The sequence below is a fragment of the Arvicanthis niloticus genome, chromosome 10 (assembly GCF_011762505.2).
Source record: "Arvicanthis niloticus isolate mArvNil1 chromosome 10, mArvNil1.pat.X, whole genome shotgun sequence".
Taxonomy (NCBI): domain Eukaryota; kingdom Metazoa; phylum Chordata; class Mammalia; order Rodentia; family Muridae; genus Arvicanthis; species Arvicanthis niloticus.
In genome coordinates this window covers 74,750,975-74,774,389 of record NC_047667.1, presented here as the reverse complement: position 1 = coordinate 74,774,389, position 23,415 = coordinate 74,750,975, and the positions used below count along the sequence as shown (strand labels likewise).

Genomic DNA, 23,415 nt, shown 5'->3' with positions numbered 1-23,415 from the left:
GGTCCTCACATTCATTTGTCCTCAGCCACCCTTCCACAGGGTTTTTGTACAACACATGTGATTGCAGATGTGTTGTGTGTGTGTGTGTTGTATGTGCTATGTTTGTGTGTGAATGTGTGTACAAATGTGTGTACGTGTGTGTGTGTGTTGTGTGTGTGTGTTGTGTTGTGTTTGCTTGATTGCTGGGGCACAGATCCAGAGACTTGCACACAGTGATCACGTCCTCACTATGCTCAGCCATAGTGGTCCTTTGTGAAGCTTCCTGTGTCAGGTAACAGTAGTGTTCAAACACATCTGCTACTCTTTCCCACCAGTTTCTCATTATTATAGGAGCTGCAGCCTCGACCCTTGCTCTGGGAGAAGAAGTTAACAGTTTTTTGCTCTCAGAATAGAGGAATCATTTTCATCCTGAATAAAACAGATCCACACACCCCTGGACCCTGGTGGTCAGTGGGAACTCTAAAGAAAGATTGTTCTAAGTACGCTCATGATTTGGATACATAATCTTCTTAGACAAATAGAAGTGTTTTCCTTTACTATGGTATCATTAAAGAGTTTTACCCCATTAACCTTAAAAAGATAAGTGCTAAAAGCCTATGAAATGCTCACAAGTATGTATATACCTATATATGCACACATATATGAGTATACACACTACACATGGTGCGAATATGCACACATACACAGCACATACATACCACAAATGTACACACCACCTACACACCCATACACATGTATAAACAAGCACACACCGCACATATACCCATCACCACCACACACACATACATGCACACAACATGGCACACATACCACAAACATGCACAAGTCACATTCAGACTCTTTCAACCTCAAAAGACAGAAAGGAGTGATTACACACAATAGTGTGGAGAGAGAGGTTGAGGGGGGAACCAGCCAATTTGGGAAGAGAAGCTGAATCCAATTATAGTTGGACTGTTTTCTGGGTCAAGTAGAACTGCACAAAAGTTTTCAAACCTATAAAAAGAAAAGCAGAGGCTCAGCCTTAATCCTGGAGCTGGCTGCTTCCCTCACCTGGACATGCACAACTTAGCACTGCTCTGCATGTACCAAAGAGGGCTTCTCCTCACCTGATCCTATGTGGCCTAGCACAGAACTATTTGCTCCAAAGAGAAGTCTTCCCCTCATCTAACCATGCACAGCCTTGCACTGTACGATGTGCACCAAAGAGGGGCTTCTCCAGAGTCCAACACTGAACACAAGAACCACGAAAACAGATGCCCTGCAGCTAGGTTTGCTTTCACTTTTGGAAACTCTTTCCCTGGGATTCAGTGTGTGTGCTGTGTGTCCTTTCTCTGTGAGTGTGCTGTGTGTTCTATGTGTGCAGTGTGTGCTGTGTGTGTGCCATGTGTATGTGCTGTGTGTGTGTGCTATGTGTGTTGTGTGCACTGTGCATGCTGTGTGTGTGCCGTGTTTGCTGTGTGTGCACTGTGCATGCTGTGTGCTTGTGCTGCTTGCGTGTCCTATATATGCTCTGTGTGTGCTGTGTGTCCTGTGTATGTGTGCTGTGTGTATCTTATGTGTGTGCTGTGTGTATGCTCTTTCACTCTGTGTGTGCGTGTGTGTGTGTGTGCATGTTTGTGCATGTGTGTCCTTTGTAGACACACTAGAATGGTAAGAACCCTGGAACTGACAACCTCCATCTACTTCTAGCCACGTGTCATTTGCAGTTTTGAAGTCCCAGTGGCTGTGATTACTGGCATCAAACTCTCACAAGGTTGGGCACATTAACATGATGAAGAAGACTCATGAGACTTCTCCCCTCCCCAAGGATAAAACATTAGAAGGGGTTTCTATTTTTTGATGGAGCTTCCCTTGCTCACAGATAATCCCAATTAAACTACAAGCTCACCAAGCCAGACAAGTGTGGAATTGTTTCTTTCGGTCTCTTGTTGCCCTCTCTGTCAAAAATAATAGAAAAAGACTCCCTGGTACACAACACAAAAAAATATAAACCAGCTGACAGTGTCACCTGAAAAGATACTAGATGGCCATATCCCCAGGAAAGAGGTACCTAGAGGGCTTTAGATCAAGCCCCCTGCTCCATTCAATCTCCATCACTCTACAAACAAGAATATCATCTTTATCCAGCACAGTTAGGGGGAGCCAAGCCCAGGAAGAGTCAAGGAATTAATTTACACAGCCTTCTGCCCTTTTGTGGCTGAGTTCTCTGGCTAGTGGCAAAGTCAAGTCTTAACAGGTAATACCAGTGGGGGGGGGGGGAAGAAGGGGGGGATGGCTGCCCAACTCCTACAGTGACCATTGATAAGTCATGTGGCATTAGTAAAAAAAAAAAAAAAAAAAAAAGCAAAATAAATTTCACACTTTCAAAAATCTAGACTTCTTAATGCAGAGCTTAATGTTGAAAACAAAATGCATCATGCCTTCATTGTCACATCTTATTAAACTATGAGGATGAATTTAAAAGCTGCCTGACCCAAAGCGTGCTCATACTAGCATCCACGCAGATCAGATCACTGATAACACCCTAATTAGAGGGAGACTGTGTGCTAAAGAGTTGAATTTCCTTCATGTGATCAGAGATGGGAAGCCAGAACGCCATCCACCAAAGTTGCTCCGCTGAAGACAGGTTTCCAAAAGCATAGCCAAGAGGCGAAGTCAGGGTCCCCAGGATGGCACCCTGTATACAGCCCAGTGTGGCTCTCTTACCAGAAGCCCAGAACATTGTCAGTTCTCAGCTGTAAGGACTAAAGTCATCGCAAGCTGTGAGAAATGCCAGCTGCAGAAGCAACCTCCAGCTTCCTCATTACGAATTACATTTTGCGGCATCTCAACAGTCATTTGAAGTCACCTCTACCTAAAATCCTTGATTTAGGAGCTCTTTATTGTTCTAATACCTGTCTACTAAAAATTCCCAAGATGATAAAGTACCAGTCAAGTTTTTCTTTTGTGGGGTAGGGAGGAAAAGAAAATACAATGCATGAGTCTAGTTGAAATTATTTTGAATTTTAATCATAGCAAATGTGTTTTAACAGTAGTCGTAAAATGAACATTACCACATATACAAAGGACAAGACACCAGTTTGGCATACAAAAATACCATGTATTAAAATCAGGTTCATTGGAAAAACTCGGGACTGGCTAAGACACCATCTATAACAGAGAGAGCAAGCACGAAGGCTATTAAGACATTCAGATTAATGAACAGCAGCATGATATCCCCTATGAAGTCAGTATTTGGCAACATTTGGGCAAGAATTTCTACACTGCCCCGCAGCTCATTTATCTATAGGGCAATTTGGCCCTTTCAAAGAAAATCTCCCCCAAATAAATAGTCTTCATTATTATAAATGAAACATGTCAGGAACTAGAATTAACAGCCTCAGAACAGCACTAATCTCACCGTTTGATTGTAGTACGTTATGCAAGACCAGAACGCCCATATGCGGGGCTTTAAGAATAGAAGGGAACATGGTGGTGGTTACATATGTCCTCTGTTGGGAGTTTGTGGCCAACTTAGCTAGGCTGATGGCAATTTCCATACCTATAATCATCAAGTGAGACCACACATACGAGTGGTGAGATATGTTACTATAACGATGGCAGCAGCCAGAACATAACCATAGCATTACTGAACTAATTGTTTCCAGTAGTACTGAAGTCACAGCACACTAACTGAACTAAAAGTTTCCCACGGCAAAGATGACACCAGGGTTCACGTATATGCACCCCGTGGCCAACTCCATAAGCAGGCTCTGATAACCCAAGAGCATCTGAAAGGATGACAGGAAAGATGAGGACTCCTTGAGAACCTCATCATCAGCTAAGTACCTTCCATTTGCATCTTCAACTTAAGCAGTTTGTGAATCAGGTGATCCATGGTCAGGCTTGATGAAGTCATTCCAGGTCACATAACACTATCTTCAGTTGGCTTCTACCATGGTTGACATATAGTATCAAACCCTTTTTTTTAAAACCATAATTCCATTACACTTTCCTTTCTTTTAAAAATAGTTTCTCCTTTTCTGGGCATATCTGCCTACTATTGAGAGCCCAGGGCTTTGTCGATACCATTCCCTCAGGTGGAGTTCCTTAGCAATGGGTTGTCTAAGTCCACCTAACCAACACAGTATAAGACAACAGCCACTGCCTTCTCTTACTGTTCAAACAAAGATAATAACATAGGTATCAATTTGTCCCCTGGAGGATGTCTGTCACATCTGTTTCTCTCTTTTTTTTTCTACTTCACGTTTCCTTGCCACCAATATATCCAGACACTAACTACTGTGTTCTCAAAAAGCAAATGCTGAGTTAAAGAGCAGCCTGTCTCTTTGAAAAGCTCCTGTTAGAATAATGCAGTAAGTCACTGGGCAGGGTGATTACAGGAGACTGTCTTGTGGGTTACAGTTCTCCATCTAATGAGGCATTCAGAACAGTGGTCTAGGAAAAGAGGGAAAGATCCAGGATGTAACTCTGTAAGGAACAAAAAGAAAGGCCCACTCTTGGAGCTCTAGGAGGACACTCAGTACTTTGCTCTAATAACTGACTGTCCTTAATAACAAACTATGAATAGTATATTGAAAAAGCCTTTCTTGGCTTAAACTCCAGATAAATGAGATAAGCATTGTCAAGCACTACTACAGTGTGAGATCCACACATAGGATAGCCCAGGCAGTAAATATAGAAAAATCAAAAGACCATTGGCCAGGGCAAGCATAACAAAGGAAAGTGCTCAGAGAAATTGATTCAGAATGGAAGATCTCAGAGATAGTGGTTTACAATCTTGAAACATAGCAGGAACCAAAAGTGGAGAAAAAGGAAAGAAAGAAACAAAGAAAGAAAGAAAGAGAGAGAGAGAGAGAGAGGGAGGGAGGGAGGGAGGGAGGGAGGGAGAGAGAGAGAGAGAGAGAGAGAGAGAGAGAGAGAGAGAGAAGGAGAGGGAGAGAGAGAGAGAAAGGAAGGAAGGAAGGAAGGAAGGAAGGAAGGAAGGAAGGAAGGAAGGAAGGAAAAGAAAGAGAGAGAAACACTATTTAGAATTCAGAAGTCAAATGCCCTGTCTGCTCAGTTTGTCAGTGATCAATGGTTTTCCAATGACATTACATAGTAGTACCCACCTCTTTGTAAGTGGAGAAATCTCAAGAGTTTAAGACATTTTCCAAAGTAGTTGGTTTGACATGGCATATGGAGTTCATAGCAGCTGTTTAAAAATTAATATATAAATTCAGTATTTTGTGATCCATGGATGAGAAAGTTATGCTGATTTTTTCTACTTTGTGTTAACTTCAATTACACCTAAAGTGTCTGTGTGTGTGTGCACATGTATGTGCATGTGTAGTATAGTCAGTCAATTATATCAGAAAAAAAATGGCTTGAATTTCAACTTATTTTTCAAGAGTTTCAGGTTGAGAAAGATCCAGCAACTATCTCTTTCAAATAGACACCATGGGTAAATTCTCTTGGAGATCTCACTCTTGCTTGGAATTTCTATGTGGATGAGGATCACTTTGCAGGTGATATTTTACTGATTATGATGGAAAAGTCAAGAAGCAATTTCTCCATCTAGGTCCAGGGTATGAGTTGGACAACGTCTGGTGTGGTTCTAGAATGTTGCCTGGTCTATAACATTATTCTTCTAAAGAGAGAGGAGCTGCGCCCTTGTCTGGGTATATCGCCCATAGCATATGAATCACTGTCGGCCTGGCCTCCTAACTTACAAAAGTCTTAAGAAAAAACACCATTTGGCCAACACGTTGAAGACCAGCCCCAAAGAGCAGTGCTCTCTATAGAACGGCTGCAGAATTGGAAACTCAGCCCAATTCTGATCCATCAAAGCCAGCACAGTTGGCTTCTATTACACTGGGGCGGGGGTTGGGGGCACAATGAAGAGGAAGGCTAGGGAATTCTGACATAGCACAGGTTTTCAAAGGAAGGGGTGGGAGAACTTTAAATCACAATCTAAGCAGAGATAGGAGCCAGACTATCAGCGACAGCTGCAGTCTGAGCTTTATATGGAATGTATCTCAAGCTGGACCCTGTGCTTTTCTTTACTCACGTAAGAGTAACTCAACAGAGCAGCCATAACAACCTTTCAGTTTCTAAAATCCATTGAGCCATGCTTTGCTTTTTATTTTTAACTATGAAAAATGTAAAAAAAAAAAAAAAAGTGCTTTTGTGCAAAGTTTCAAACCTTCTAATGATAACTAAATTTAAAAAGAGAGACACTCAACAATGTCACGTCTCACTCTAAAAGTAGTGCCTGCCATTCTAGCCTGGCGTCCACATATACCCACACCAAATACATGACAAACTGGTTGACTTCAAGGGCAAATAGGGACACTGTAAACACCGCAGTGCATGCTTGACCGTGGATTTCCCACCTCACTGATGCAGTGATGCAGTCGGGAAAGAGATCAAAAGTGAACGGGGATTTCATCAGACTCTTATTTATTTGATTTTCTGTAACATTGACTCATTTTTTTGGCCACAAGACCCTACACACAGTTTCACAGCACAGGTCATGCATAGCTTGCAAGTCAAAAAATTTACAGCTACTGTCTAGCTATGAGCTTTGGACAAAAGGTTCACATGCAGCTAATGGTTCCAGAAAAGGGGGCTTAATAAAGTTCTCTTTAAGCTCCACTGCTCATTCCTTGGTCCAAAGTATCTAAGCAATAACCCCAAAGGGCAATGGATGAAATTTTATTACCACCCCTCCCCACTGGAGCCCATAAACTTTTTTTAAGCTAGAAAGGAATTGCTTTTGACAAACTGTTACTAGTCAACAAACTCTCTTGGCCTTACTGTACTTTGTGAACTTCCTGATGTCATTATGGCCAATGTGGTCACAAGCCATATGGGAATATTTAACTTTAAGTTACTTAAAATTAAATAACATTTACAAGTCCCTTCTTCAGTCCGCCCCACGTAACTGCCTAACAGCCACGTGGCTGGTGGCCACTCTACTAAACAACACGGAACAATTACAGAGCAGTTTCCATCAACCCCAAGAGTCCTATCAAACAGGACTGATCTAGAAAATTCCATGAGCCGAACTAACACACAGCTGACACTCCAACAGACCCACTCTGTGAGTCATGCAGAGGGTGAAATTTAATTCTATTTCTTAAACAGCCTCAGATCTTCCTGATAATGAGGTGTGATTGAGATTCAGGACTAATTTGCCTTTGTCGTTACAATTTATGTCCCAGGTCATTATACAAAATTTTTCTAAGGACGACGTATGAAGTGCCATACTTGGCTCTACCGAACAGAGTAAGCATTCTCTTGCTTATGTCAAGATCATTAACAAAGAGGAAATTCATGCTTCTTATAGGTTACTATTTACACAGCACTCATCATCTTTGACATTTGGGGGACAGGGTCCTGGCTGATGATTTACACGTCTAAATATCCAAACCACATGGTTTAAAAGTTTTCTTTCAATATCTATATTCATCCCTAAACCAACCCCTCTTTTCTTCCCCCAAAGGAAGCTATCTAAAAAAAATAAATAAATTTCTGAAACAACCCTTAAAACAATAGCTGACACAGCAAAGGGCCTCCTCAGACCCTGTAAAGGATCATAGCCTGACAGGAAGGTGGTGTGCCCAGGGAGAATAACGGGCACAGCAGGAAACAGGTCTTGTCTTCTCGCTATAGAATTAGAACCTGCACACTACTACTCTCTACATGCCCCCAATGGACCCTTCTGCAAGATGAAGCCACTAGAGGTTCCTTTCGGCTATAACTGCTGTACCTGCCACTGGCATATGACTCTAAGCCCTGGCTGCTTGTCCCACATGGGGTAGATAAATTTTTAGTGTTGTGGGTAAATTCCAGAAGAAACTGAAACATCAAGTATATAGAAATTGGCAGGCCTCCTCACCCCCTCCTCTGACACAAACACACACACACAAACATACACATACACACACCCTAATAAGCACATATGCAAACCATAGGCGGAATCCATTTGAACAGTTTTAAATAATGTTTCTTAGATCAAACACACGTTTAAAAAGCTTTGACTTGGGTTGTTAAGGTCAGGTTGTAAGAGTCTACCAGGGAGCAGATCAATTTTGCTTAATTACAGCTCTAACATGGACTTTTTAAGAGTTCTGTGGACAATTTTACTATGCGGCCTTGCAATAAAAACCACAGGACACCATATCAACACATATGTTAGTATCTATAAATAGTTTTCTAAACAACTAGAGCGCTTCACACACTGTTCTATAGGATCGGTCATTTTCTACTGTACAGAAAGGAATGCTGATATCTCCCACAAGTGAATTTAAATATGGCCTGGCTTAAAATTGCAAGAGTAGCATCCACTGGAAACATAACATCCTTTATGCAACATTTCTGTCTATGTGTGTTTTCTCCTCCAAGAGAAATAGAAAGTGGGTCAGACATGCATTAGAGCAGCCTGAGAGTTTGAGAAACTGACGCTAACCCAACAGTATATTATGTTACATAATAGAGGATAGTATTCAGCTAATGATACCTAAATTATTAATACCAAATAAATCCTAGATTATTCGTTGTATAATGCCCAATAGCTTACATGATAAAATGGTATTTTAACCTAATTTCTAGTTTGAGCCCTCAAATACATTTTTTTTCCTAAAGGTCTTACAAATTTGAAAGGTATTAAAAGGCAGAGCTCATGATTTGACGTTGAGTTTTCATGCCAATTGTTAGCTTTGTACTCTAGATGTTACTCCTTTGTTTTATTTCACTGCAAAGTCATCACTTTAGCACACGTCTGTTGGGCAGCTTGAAGACGAAAGCTAGCATGTCAATCACTGCCTCCATGTCCCAGGGCTGCTTCTGACCCGGCTTTGTAGAGCCTGTCTGTTTCCTTTGCCTTTCCCATCCTTCCCATCATTTCATGGATTCAACACAACAGCAGAGAGGAGCACAGCTGAGTGGAGACCTTGACAAACATCACTCGTTCCACAAACGGAGTTCAAAAAGGACTACAGCGCTCACAGTTCTTCCCAAATGCACACACAGCCAGGGACAGGGACTGCTCCTTCCATGCTAACAGATCTTTTTTTTTTGTTTTTTTTTTTTTTCAGGAATTCACATTTAAAAATAGTTGAGCACTCATGAGAAACTGGTTTACTTACATAGAGAACATGAATTTTTGTTCACCATACCACTTTTGGCAGTAGAAACATTTAAAATACAAAACATTTTCTTGCTGGTTCCAACAAGAAGAAATTGGATTATAAGCAGGTTAACTCTTACAGGAAAATCTTTCAAAGAAAAGATCATCAAGGACTGTCTATGACAATACCCATCTAGGTGTGTCATTGATTAGTAACGCATGTGACTCTCAAACAAAGCCCTCCAAACCGAGGGAAAATGACAGTTCTTCTGATGCTCTGTCCGAGCCTTTACTGACACGGGATCGCTACACACAGCAAAGCGGCAAGCGGATGTTGGAGGTGATGCGTGGGGATTCCAGAAGGGGAAGATCCAGGCACCGGCCAGGAGGCTGGTGTTTTATACACCTGCTTATTTATTATGCACACCCACAAAGTCTTACTCCCAGGATTCTTCAGGAAAAACTCAAAAACCTGAGATAAATCGAATTACGCACACAAGATACACACAGAGATTCACAATATTTACATTTTAAATTCTTATCTTGTGAGATGGCTTGAGAAAGAGTGGCATATAGGTTTCTTGGGAGAATTGGGCATTGCCCATATTTCCCTGTCCATCACTCGCCTGTTGGGCTTCCAGCTTAACAAGCACATAGTAAGCTTAAATCACAGATGAAGAGAAATGAAGGAACATGACAAAGCACAACACACTGGAGACATGTGTGCAAATATTTTCCTCAAACAGCCAAAAGGTCTGTTTTGATTATTTTGATTTGGGTGCCATTCAAAATGTATAAAAAGTTTATGAAGACCAGGGTTCAGTCACACACACATACACACACACACACACACACACACACACACACACTCATGCACCCACACATGTGTAAGCACACACACAAACACACACACACGGGAGCCAGCTCTGGGTCTTCACCGGTTTTTGTTTTTCAAACATGGATTTGAGGTTTAATTCTACTTGCGTACACAGCAACTGTTTTAACCTACTGTCTACCGTATTTAGAGAGCTATGGCACCCACATGTACAGTTTCATGTCTAAGTAGAAAAGTCTAACTCGGGACCTTGATTTTGGAAAATCATAAATTACAGACCATTGGATACACAATTATGAGGAAGCATGCAAACATCTTCACAGCTATCACCATCTCCAAACTGTTCTCCTGGGATCTTGCTGAGATCTCTGCCCTTGTCTTTAGATGGATCAAGTGGCCAATTGCAGGCCAGCACTTGCACCAAAAGCTCAGTGTCACCCCCATCTCATCACAGGGATCCCATCACCAACACCTGCTCACCCCCTAAGTTGGCACCCGCAAGAGGCATCCCTGTGAAAGGCTTCAACCACAGGAGATCACAGTGAAGCGCTTAGAGATGCAGGACATGTTGTGTAGCACAATGCCCAGGAGGAAGACCAAAACACAGGCCACCAGGATGACAGTGCACACGCCAGACCACGTGGAACTCTTCACCACGCCCCGTCTGTCAGGCTCCTCCTCCACGGCCTCCTGGGGAGCTCCACCCTGCAGGGGCTGCTGTTCTGCAGGGATGGTCACCACGGTGAGAGACTTCTGCTGGCTCCCTGGCAGCAGGCGGCAGCCCATGTCTCCTGGCAGGAGTGTGCGCTCCTTAGAAATAGGCAGGGGCAGCATGTAGCACCCATTGCTTGGAAGTTTGATGAAGACTGGGGTGTGCTCTGAAGTGTGTGGTATGGCGATGACTGCTAAGACCTCGGGGTCATCGGGCAGCTGTGATACAGAGAAGCCTGGGGGCAACTTGGTGATGCCGCGGCACCAGGGGCACCTTACGTCCTTCTGGCTGGTCCTCATCTGCTGGAGGCACACTGAGCAGCAGGTGTGCTTGCAATCCAGCAACTTGGGCCTTCGTCGGGGGCTGTAATAATTAAAACAGATCTGACATTCCAGCAGGGAATCCTGGGAGAGTGTCTCCATCTTGGACCAAGAGCCAAAGGGCAGGGCCAAACAGGAAGGTGGAAGAGCCGTTCTCAAAAGTCAGCACTCTGGATTTGTCTTCTCAAGGTCGACAGGGAACCAGCAAGCTCACAGGGCATCCAGCACTCGCACATGTGCTAAGTCCTGGGGGAGAAAAATAACGCAAAGAAAACTAATTAATCCATTTAAAACGTTGCGATGTGGATTAGTTAAAACATACAATAGCTCAAAAATGTTCCTGGGTCAAACATAAATATCCTATTGGAGATTGTAAGTTTCCTGTATTGCCCAGTAGGAAATCAAATACAATTTCTTGCCTCCCTGTAAGAATTCACAACTGGATACAGGGAACTTTATAGAGCCGCTGCTGGCATAAGGACGGCTTCCTTGCTTTATGACCACTCCTTTCTTTAATTGTGTCTTTAGGCTTCGTCATTTTACAATGTCAGATAATACTACCACGAATTTTTGGGGCACAGTGTGACGTTTCAATACATGTCCACACTGTATGATGAGCAAATCCCGATAATTAGCATGTGCCATCACCTCAACGTTTATTGTGTCTTTTCTTTTTCCCCCCGTTGTTGGTGTATGTGTATCTGTGTGCATATGTATATGCATAGGTACCTGTAGACCCAAGGCTACTGTCGGGAGTTTTCCTCAGTTTCTCTCCAAACTATTCATTGAGGCAAGACTCTCCTTTGAAAACACCTGCTCATCAGCCAGCCTAGCTAGCTTGCTTATCTGTCCCCTGTCTTTGCCCTCTGAGTGCTGGGTTTCAGAGGAAGCCACCACACCTGGGTGCTGGAGATGCAAGCTCTGCTCCCCACGCAGGCAGGAAGTTTATCTGTCAGCCTCCTTTCTTTTTTACTACATGTGTGGATTACACAAAGGAAGGGATGTCACATTTCTAGGCAGGCAAACGGTGTGCTTCTTTCTCAGAGGTGACTGAAATAACCCCACAGGCAGAAGCTCACAAAGCCCATCTTTTTATCTTTTCCTCCAAACACCTTTAGTGAGACAACTCTTATCAAATCATCTTAAAAGCCGCCAAAAGAACAAAAGGAGAAGCCCACACCAAAGGCAGGGCAGTGATTGGTCTGGAAGCACTGCAGGCCGACTCCACTAAGGAAGCTCAAGTGTGTTCTCTCATTTCATGATTACTTAGGCTTGCCTGCCTAAAGGTTAAACTTGGTGAGATTTTCAGTAGTAATGGGGAACAGATCCAGGGCTACACACATGCCAGAAAGGTGTTCTACAGAGAGTCCCAGCCCCTAGCTCCTAAAAGCAAAAACCTCACTGATCACAACTATTAGTGAAGAACTAACAAGAAGACTATATATATTATATATAGTGAGGGTGCATAGGCTTCCCTAGTATCAGGGGAGATACTTATTGAAATTGAAATGAAGTTTGAGGACTGCCCCTCTGCCCCTCAGGTTTTCAAGGAAGGCTGCCCAGGTCAGCTTCCTATGAGAAAGCATCCATATTCTGTCTCTTTGCATGGAGTCATGATTCTGGAAAGAACTATTTGCCAAAACTTTTTATATTTTTAATTTAATTTTCTTTGGGAAGTAAAAAAAAAAATCGCTCTCTTAAATATACACATTGTTAAAATGAAATTTTAGAGTACATGAAAAAGTGACCTACTTTGCAGAAAGAGATGGTTCGGAGTATAAACGGCACCAGTTATGGAGGCCTGGCAACCTCAGCTCAGAGCGCAGAACCCATGCAAAGTTCCCCCTCTCTGCAGCTGGCAGCCCACATGTGTAACACCAGCATTCTAAAGTATAGTAAGACTGGAAGCAGGGACAGAACTGGCCAGAAACAAGAGGCCAGCTAGCACACAGCACGGTGGTGGAAACAAGTGGGGCTTTGCCTCAAACGTGGCAGGAGGAGCCTCTTGAAGGATATGCACAATAGACATACAATACAAAAATTAATCACTGATAAAGTTAAACAGTTAAAAGAGAAGCATATTTGTGTATTAAAAGCACCTATTTTGACATGCTACTAAAACTAAAATTAACAATACAACATTCTGAAAGTCCATATCAGAATCAACCGCATCTCCAGTCACTGATCTGAGGGGTCTATCATGTACCAGGAGGATCTGTTGTCCAGCGCTGTGTGAGCTTACATATGTGTGTGAACATATCCCTTCATGTGTGTTCACATGCATGTGGGAGTCACAGGAAACCTCCAGGGACATTCTTCAGTCACCTTCCACTTTTTGTTTTGAGACACCAGCTCTTATCAGCCTGGAATTTCATCAACAGTCTAGACATAGCTGCCAGGAGTCCTCCTACCCTCACCTCCCAGGCGCCTTCACTGGGATTACGAGTGCATACCACTCTGCCTGGGGTTTTAGATCTATCTTTGTAGCAAAGACCTAGTATCTGCCTACAGAGAGTCCCAACTTGGAGCTGGGAGCTGTAACTATACATAGCTTTGTTATCAAAAAAGCTGGAGGAGTCAAAGACGTCTAGGGAAAAATCTGAACTCTAGAGAGTTCAGATGCATGCAGGATAAAAGGCTAGGCAGGCTGTTGTCAGGTTAAGAACACAGTGTGAGCGGAGAAAACACCAGCATCCATGACCTAGTGATTCCTCCGCCTCCCACATTAGAGAGCTTGACCTAGTGTTGGGGTGACTTACAGGTGTCTTCTCAGAGAATTTTACAGCTTTACCCTTCTCTTATGTTCGGTCTTTGACATAGTCAATCTGAAGGAAAGAAATTCCAGCTCAGCACTAGAATGTTTCCCTAGCGAGTCCTGGATTTAATGCCTAGGATCATCAGTAGACAAATTAAGGGTTGAGGAAATAGCACAGTGGTAGAGTGATGTCCCAGGTTATCTCCAGTATGGCAAAGATAAGATAGATAAGTTACTTCTCAGAACGCCTATGCTCTGAGTTCTTCCATAGGCCAGGAGAGCAGACCCCACAGGGAAGGAAGACAGGCTATAGACTGAGGACTGTGGCCAGCAGCAAGTGCCAGGCATGAGGCTTTATAGCAGGCAACAGAAAAACACTGAAAAGTTTAAGAGTAAGACTGATCCATCTGGGTCAGGTGAGGAAGATCTGTGAACAGACTATCACTGAGGGGAGCCATGGCTTGAGTAAACACGGTGTCGATGCAGTGTGCTGAGAGGTTTTATGGACGTTGACACACACACACACACACACACACACACACACACACACCAGCCTTCATCTGAAAATGAATAAGGGGTAGTTTATTCTGGAGCCATTTTGAGTGACCACGGCCTGGGAACACAGATTTAGGTAACCCCAAATTCCACATTTCAATATGGAAAGAATTTTACTGTTTTAAAGAACAAAGAAAGTCATAAATAGAGGCAAGTTTAAAATACATTGGGGGCCACAGCAAAGAGGTGGGTACAACAGACCACTCGTTTGCTCCACCCCACAAGCTAAGAATGTCATCTTAGACCTACAGAAAGGCTTCCTCTATCTTGCTGTAACTGCTTCTGCATCATGAGACAGTCACAGGACATTAGTTCTGACACAGGTGGGAAAAGAATAGTTGTTTCGGGGCTACAGCTAACCTAAGGTAAGGTTATTAGCATCTGGATGATCTGTAACATTCAAACTCTCCACAACACTATGCTTCTAATCTGTTCATCAGATTTTTGCAGCACTTGCTTTCCATTTTTCCCAGGTGGCCTCTTAATATCCTTGTGACCCCCCCCAAAAAAATCAAGTCCAATTTGTGTTATCCATATATTCATCGGAGGCTAGTCAAAGTCCCAGTGGCCACCACCTGCCTAAAGAGAACTGAGTTCTTACTTGCATACAGAAGACTCAAGCAATGAACAGCAAGGAAGAGGTCACAGCATGAAGAAGTCAAAGCAAAGCCTTGAAAGGGACCCACTGTGTCACTGAGAGAAACATAGGTGACATACAATGAGTTTGCTTAAGATAAATCCCACAGCAATTTCCAGGAAGGTATTTAAGCCACAGTGGGAACGTCAATACGGGACACAAGGGAAGGAGGACAGTCACAGGAATGTGAGCCACAGGCTCAAGAAAGAGGAAAGTGGGTACAATGCTCCAGAATGGAGAGACAACCTCCTGGAAAGATGGACACTACGTTGTGGGTGGTCTTCCCTCTGCCCTACACAAGGTCACTTGGTCTTCCTCTGCCTCACCTTCTAAGAGAAGCCACACCTACATTGTTACAATGCTAACTGCTGAAGAATCTTTCTGTAAATTTATAAAACCCCTAACATGGAGAGCTTCAAATTATACCAGAGCAGGTCACTGTCTTTATTCTCTAATCTACTTATCAACTGATACAGAGCCTGTCGATTGCTGTGAGGTTGAATTTGCAGAGAAGGGACATTTGCTCAAAGAACCACAGGAGCAAGCCCCAGGAGGTCAGGTTTACAGAAGCACAGACAAAAGAGGGATACACATGCCCTTAGCAAGGAAGATGCCCTTAGCATCTTCTTGCCTTCTTGCCCCTTGTCTCCTTTTTTGCCTCTCTGTAAAAAACAAAAACAAACAAACAAACAAACAAAAAACAAACCCAAAAAAACAAAAACAAAAAAACTCTTTCAGTGCCTGAGCTACCCATGAAGCTTTGCAGGCAACAGCCTTGCCATCTTCTCAGGATGCCTGTCACCAATACAACTTGCAACCTTCCTTCCCAAAGTTTTGTCTGCTGAGCACTGGCTTTGACTGGTGAGCAGCTAGATGTGGATCCAGTAACACTCCTTTCGTGTACCTGGGATAATTACATCATTCTTCTAAAAGAAAGAAAATCAAAACTCCCCAAGGTGTGTTGATGAGTCACACTCTTAGGTACTCTTACCGTCTAACTCACTGGCATCGATCAAGCCATAACAGGGCCCATGGATGTGAACGCACACATGGAGAAACAAGTAGCGTGACCCACAGATAGAAATACAGATACAGGGAAGGAAGGAGAGGCTACTTTGAGCTATGGTAGCAGGAAAGAAAAAACCATAGGAAACTATTAAAATGACAGATGGCTGAAATTTTATCAGAGACCTTTTTTTTTTTTTTTTTTTTTTTTTTTTTTTTTGGTTTTTCGAGACAGGGTTTCTCTGTGCAGCCCTGACTGTCCTGGAACTCACTCTGTAAACCAGGCTGGCCTTGAACTCAGAAATCCACCTGCCTCTGCCTCCCAAGTGCTGGGATTAAAGGCCTGCGCCACCAGCACCTGGCTGAGAGACCATCTCTTAACAACTATACCCAACAACACACCATCACTATAAGCACAGTTGGAGACACAGTATCAAACCAAATATATCAGGGTACTCATTAATCTTGACCCCATTTAATCAGTCTCGTTTTCTTATCTCTGTCTTTTGCCACCTCTGACTAGGACAGGAGGGAAAGTCACTTAACCTCTCTGAGCCTCTGTGACCTCAGTAGCCCAGTGGATGAGGTGGAACCTGGATGAAGGTCAAGTGGGTTTACCTCTCTGCTCAGAGCATTTCGGTTGGGATTTGCCCAGAAGAAGTGCCCACAGGCACTTCCTGGTTATCAGGGAGATACCACTTTGAACATCGCAAATGCAAATCTTCTTCTTGGCCCTGCTCCAAGGCCTGCAGCACCATCGTTTTTTTTTTTTTTCAATAAAGGCAACATGCAACCTGATTCATGAATTCGTGCTCAGAGAAGTGTTCACTTAATTTTAATGTTAAGTTCCCTAAAAATTATATTCTGCTATTCAGTTTCAACTCCACCCAAGCTCCACAGAGGCAGAGTGGAAACACGTTCTTATTTTTGATGACCCACCTCTTAAAGCCTTTTTGACAGTGGCCACTCTTATGTACATGAAGCTTTATTCTATACTCAGCCAGGCTGTATGGTAGTTTGTTTTCTGGAGCATGATTAGGAATGGTGGTGATTAGTTAGGTAGAAAAAAGAAGACAGCTGAGGCTGTGCCCTGAAGCGACTGATGAATCACTCTTCTCTTTTATCGTGAAGACAAGCAAGGCACTGATACAGGAGCGGGGAATAAGAGCGCTGTCCACTGAGGCTGGAGAAGAGGTTCAGAGCTCTTGTCAAGCGTGTTACACCAACACACACTCCAGCAATTGCCCTGGGAATTTGCATTTGGCATTGCCTTCCTTGAGAACCAGATGGGATACTCAAATAAAACACTCATGAAATTTTAAAGAGAGTGAGAACTTTGGTAGAATGCACAAGAAACAAGTATAGGCTGGAATATATTGGACCAATTTGTTAAGTGTCACTGCAATTTATTTTTTTCAAAGAACCTAAAGTAAAGATCAAAGAAAAAAAAAAAAAAAAAACAGACCACGCAACAAGAAGCAGTGGCCAAGGGAAGTTATTGCCAAAACTTTACAGCTTTCTAGACAAAAAATACTTTCAAGTGTGTTTTTATAAAACAGTGCCTGGTTATATGCACAATATCTTTTGTACACTATGCAGATTAACTAAGGGCTGTTCGGGATATTACTATAGCTTTAGGGACCTTTGGTATCAGGGATCTGGAACTATTTCGTATTACTTTGTAATTTGGATATCTTTATAAAAATACAGGTGTGGTGATACACTTACATAAATGTAGTGGGAGATGAAATAGCGAAGGTCTGTGACTTTTTATTTACAGTTCTACGAGCTTTGTGCACGTCCAGGCACATGAACCTGTACGTGAACATAAGTAGATGCTGACGAAGAACACAATCCAACATGGCTCACTCCATTCACAGTGAGGTAGCCCCATGTATCCTCAGCTTTGGGGCCGATCAGGAAGCTTCTGGTGACCCATAGCTTACAGTGCTTACATCTACTTGATCCACACTGGCCACATTTGATGTTCTACAGAAAGACCTAAATTTAATAGTTGCATTAAAAGAAGTCTCAAAGATTGAACTTTGTATTACATTGTTTCTCTCTCTCTCTCTCTCTCTCTCTCTCTCTCTCTCTCTCTCTCTCTCTCTCTCTTTTCTGAAACGGCTTATCTCTCTGAAATAGGCCATCTATCCAATGCTTGAGTGAGATACTGAGTGAGAAATGAGACTGGGCAAAAACAAATTATCATTCTGTTTTATCTGGTACTTCAGCTGGCCAGACTACTTACTTGTTATAATGTGTCATAGCAAATGTACCCAATTAGTGGCCACAACAGAAATGACCTGGTAAGAGGCAAGTCCTTGGTTCCTAGCTTTCTTGCAGCAGGGAACAATCCTTGCAGGACATGGGGACCTACATGCATTGACAATCTACCTGGGGCAACCACAGCCACTGTTTGATGCAGTGAGGCAGCAGGAGCTGCATCTTGACAAAGTTCAGTTGAGATTCCACTGCATAAGTTCCAGTCTTTGCACAATTTCTCTCTGGAGTAATCTGAGTTTCTGTACTTGAAGAAGCCAATAGTGTAGGGTAAATCTACCCTTTAAAAATCTTTTTGGAGAAAAATGGGGAAGGAGTTGCTAACAGTGCTGGTGGTAGTAGACAGACTGGCAGAAGTAAGGAGGGTGGGGTGGAATTTCAGTGGTTGAACAGGAAGAAATACCTATGATGCTCACTGCCCCCAGTGATCTTCTACCAAGTGAGCCCCACCTCCTGAAGCTTACTCACCACACAGTCACCACCCTAGACACAGCTAGTTGCCCTACATGCCTGTATATGCCATGGAGCCAAGGGCAGGCTAAGTCTAGAAGCCCTGTAGTAGTAGGCGACAATCCTCTCACTAAGAAACCTAACCTACCAAGGAGCCATGGCTGCCAGAGATGGTGGTGATTCAAGGCGTGATGTGCTTGGTATAAGTCAAATTACCAAGAGAAAAATGTGTAGCTGTTACTGCATGCTAACAAAATGTGCTACAATTAGGACACTTACCCACTAAAGCCACATTCAATATTACACAAATCATGATGATCACTGGTTTTGTTTGAATATCTAACCAACAATCAATACCATTTGTAACCGGGAGATAAGGATTTTAGATATAATTCTACTCTTAAATAGACAAGTTACCTTAGGCAAATTGCATCTGGACTAGATGGTGCCTTAAAGGACCTGGGTTTCCAGCAGCATGGCACTCCGCCAGAGTGCCTGTTCAGTTGATGCCTCCTATACTCAACAATAATTCAAGAAGATTATATTGGTGACCTTGAAATATATATATATGTGTGTGTATATATATATATGTATATGTATATGCATATATATATATATATATACACATATATACACACACACACACACATACATATTTATATGAGATGAGGAATAGCATCTAAGCTATTTGTGGTAGCCTACACTAGAAATTGTTACACTTTTGATCTGGGATGCCCCAGTAGCTCATGTTTACAGTGTTCTTTCCCATTGGTGCCACCAGTATGCTGGACTGTGGAGCCTTTAGGAAGTGGGGCTTGGCTCTCAGAAGGTCATGGGGCAGACTTCTGTCTGCTTTCTGGTCTGGTATGAGGAACCTATGCAGAATGCACAATATTTTGAACTTCACCGTGCCTTCCCTTGTAGGTGTGGACTGAGATCTCATGAAACTAGAGCCCAAACAAACCATTCTTCCCTTAAGTCCCTTGTGTCAGGTACTGCGGTCACAGCCACAGCAGGAGAATAACTGATGCAGGCATTAATTACTCTCTTTGTGCCCATTCAAAGAATGCATCCAGCTAGAGAGTTAACGCTGTTGCAGAAACAGCACCACTGTTCCCAGAAACAATGATAACCTTTTAGTATTCGATCAGTGCCCTTCCTAGATCAAGCAAGATATCCCTGTCATCCCAACTAGCCCAGGTAACCGAAATCTACCTTGCAAAGAAGATGCTCTGTGGACACAAGGCTCCTGCAAGAGGTCAAGGTTGCACGCCCCATCCCCTCATCCCCCTGCTTGGTTTTTATTCATCCATCACTCTCCACTGTCTTTATTTGCTCTATATCCCAATAACAGCCAAGAAAAGTTGCTGATGAGAAGAGCTATAAAAGACTGTCAGGGGAGCCCAGGCACCCCAGAGGGAAGAGATGATAAAAGATGCCGGCCCCCAGAAGGAGTGAAAAACAATTGGCTCCATCAACTTGCGTGGCTGCCAGAATGTGAGCAGAATTGGAGTAAGTGGGGAGTCTGGCAAATCGATAAAGTCAAGGAGATGGTAAATGAAGAGGCTGTGTCTTACCAAGGGTTTGCACCCATTAGACAAGGCAGCTCGCACAGGTAGACCAATGTTCACTGGGAACCACACGCCAAGCATCTTTCAGGGTACTAGGGACACCATGGCAAATGGCAAACAGATTTCCCGGCCATTTGGGAGCCTGGATGTACATTCTGAAGGGAAAAGCTGTGCCAAGAAAAGAACAGGACAGAGGAGGAGCAGGCAGAGAGGAGATTTTTCTCCACTGCCATCTACATGTAACTGACCGTAAAGGGAGTCAGCCGGGACTACGGATGAACTCTTGCTGCCCATTGGAAACAGAGAAGACTGGACCTTAAGGCTCTACAGTGAAGAGCAGGCTAGAAGGGAGGACACTGACGTTTTCTGTCTCTGGGGAAGCATTATCCTGGGGAGTGTATGTAAGCCTTTAAGGATGTATCAAGGCGACAGGGAAGACACCCAAGGCTAAGCCTTACTCACTGCTGAGGACCAAGGCCATGATAATCTGACAGACACTAGCCATGCGTGAGTCCATGGGGCTCAGCTCCAAAGACATATTCAAGCTCCCAGAAACCCAAGACCTCCCTACTTAGGCACTTCAATGGCCCCTACTTTTCATGTGTAGGCCATTTAGAACCTTTGAAAACCCCCAAAATCCTGTGCAAATATAAACTTTCTATGGTGCTGGGAAAGAAATCCAGGGCCTTTTGCGTGCTAGACTACCACTGTGCATATTCACTCACACTTTTACAAAGTGACCCCGCCCCCCCAGTCCTGATTTTTGTTGTATTGACTTTGAGATGGGGGTCTCGCTCGGTAGTCCAGGATGGCCTTGCATTCTGTATTGTTCTATCTCTGTCTCTTAAGTTCTGGAATTACAAGAAGTGCATCATGTGGCCCTGCCATTCCTCATTGTTTTTATCCAACCTCAGATTCCAAAGAAAAAATAGACAAAAAGAAAAAAGGAGGGAAGGAAGACAAACAGACAGACAGATCGATCTGAACGTGTAATGAAGACTTTTAGTGCTGTCTCATTACATCAAAGAAATAATGGCTTTGCTGTGGCATCCTTGGTAGTAAGTTCTGAGTCTCAGTAGGTGCTAGGTATCTGGAATGTATTGTCACTTTACCAGTATGTATTCAGGATGTAAACACAGTCCTGCATAAGGAGTAGAGAGCTATGTTCTGCAGCGACTGGCATACACCCTCAAGTTGAGTGTGGTGATCCTTCAAGCTGAATGTGTATGGGGGTCAGCAGACAAAAATTAATGCTTTTTAGAGCATTGTCCTCTGGCTTACAGTAAAAACCTCTGAGAAATCCTGCTATAAAACCCCACCCTAGGGCAGGTCCATCCCAGGACAGAGGAGAAGAGTAACTATAAATGCCTTCTGTCGAGCCCCAAGATCCTGCCACATGCTCATCTCCCATTTATGCTCCTAAGAAACCCAGGTATCTTTCCTAAGATTCCTCAGTTGTTTTTCCACTGTTCCCCATTTTCCTTTTTTCTACTCAATTCAGCACAAGATCCCTCATCCCAGCCAAACCTTCCAGCTACTCCTCCATCTCTCCATCAACTAACACAAGTCAAATGTCTAAACAATTTTGGTCTCTTGTAATCTGCTTTCTGTCAGTTTAATTCACAGGCCCCAGACACTGCTCCAAAGATAGGATAGAAAAACTTTTCACCTCACCAACAGCTCCAATACCTACAAAACCCAGGCACTGTGGCACTGAGCACTGAGTGTCAGTGGTCCCTAGCAGTCTAGCCTATAACTGGAGATACCTATCCCCAACCAGCTTAACAGGTGGCAAGTTACAGAACGCAACGAATTTTCATAGTAGTTTCACATTCCACGGTGGAATGAAGAAGGCTCAGGGATACAACGTCACCACTTTACAGGTACAACAAGTAAAGAGGTTTGACGGAGCAGGAAATCCAGGCTAGAGCAAAGGCCACTCACAGTGGCTGACCCACGGGACCCACAGGGATGGACACTGATAGTTAGAGAAGAGAAGCTAGGGAAGCAAAGAGGGAACTGGCTCACATGATTTCCACTGCTGAGAAATCTGGTGGCAAACCACCTGTCTGGCCGAGGACCCTGGAATGCCTGGTTGGCTCTCAGTCCTAAGGTAGAAGGTGAGGAAACTCGTGGTGAAATTCTTTTCCTACCTAAGCCTGAGGAACTAGGGCTGCTGGAGTGAGTTCCAGGGTCTAAAGCCAGAGCGCATTCGTGCGCTTTCAACGTCAGGGCAGTGGGCAAGTGTTCTAGGAGAGTGGGGAAATAATAGGACCAAGTCACAGATCTGTTCTTTCCGGGCTACTGGCTTACTGGATGACTTCTGGACACACTAGGCGATAGCCTTGCGTATCTGATCCACTCCACAGCTCTCCTCCATACTCTGACATCCAACATACTATTTTGGGGGTGTGGTGGTGGGGAAACAAGGTCTTACTATGCAGCCTAAGACTTGAGCTTACAATCATCACCCTGCCCCAGCCTCCTGACGACTTACATCAACTGTAAGCTATGAGCTATCACGCCTGGTTAGCCAGCATGCTGTTTTACCAAATGTCTAGGTGTCTCTTGATCCAGACAAGTTAACACCTACAGTTACCAACGTCCCAATACTAAGAAATACCTCAGTAAAAACAGGTCCAGACTATTAAACCATGTGGGCAGGAATATGGGACTCGGGATAACTGCACATGAAAGGAAGTCCCTCGTTTAGTGGACATTCACAAAGACATAACGATAAATTGCTCTTGATATGGACATAAACCTTGCATTCATTTGCACAGTTGTAGCAGCCATAGGTGACAGAGTGGATCCAGATGCAGCCTTCTTAGTCGCCACTCTACACGACAGTGTGCTAAAGAGGAGTACCACAGCATCTCAGCGGTCATCATCCTGTCCCCTCTCACCCTTCTGTACCCACCTCCTTTTAGTCTTGTCTTTCTTGGAAACCCCCCCTAATGCAGGAAGATATTGTACAAATGTTCGAACACATTAAACATCCCTGGATGTATAATTCATGGCAAACAGAGGCTCACTGGAGTTAAGTATCCTAAGGCTAGGAGAAGCAGGGAGAGAAAGCGCTGAGTAACAAAACAAACAAGGCTGCTTTTATTTATACACATTTACCCACACACACACACGCAGAAGTGCACATACACACTCATGTACACACATACACAC

The 23,415-nt window shown here is 43.5% G+C and overlaps 1 protein-coding gene across 2 annotated transcripts in view; it reads right to left on the bottom strand.

Moving 5' to 3' along the window:
* Positions 1-2,982: 2,982 nt before the first annotated feature.
* Positions 2,983-23,415, bottom strand: part of Rnf152 (ring finger protein 152) — a 72,076-nt gene continuing 51,643 nt past the window's right edge. For both annotated transcript variants that reach the window (XM_034513250.2, XM_034513251.2), the window contains one exon: positions 2,983-11,225. In XM_034513250.2, the coding sequence (XP_034369141.1) occupies positions 10,470-11,081 (612 nt within the window). In that variant the 5' untranslated portion in view covers positions 11,082-11,225 and the 3' untranslated portion in view covers positions 2,983-10,469. The remainder of the gene's footprint in view (positions 11,226-23,415) is intronic.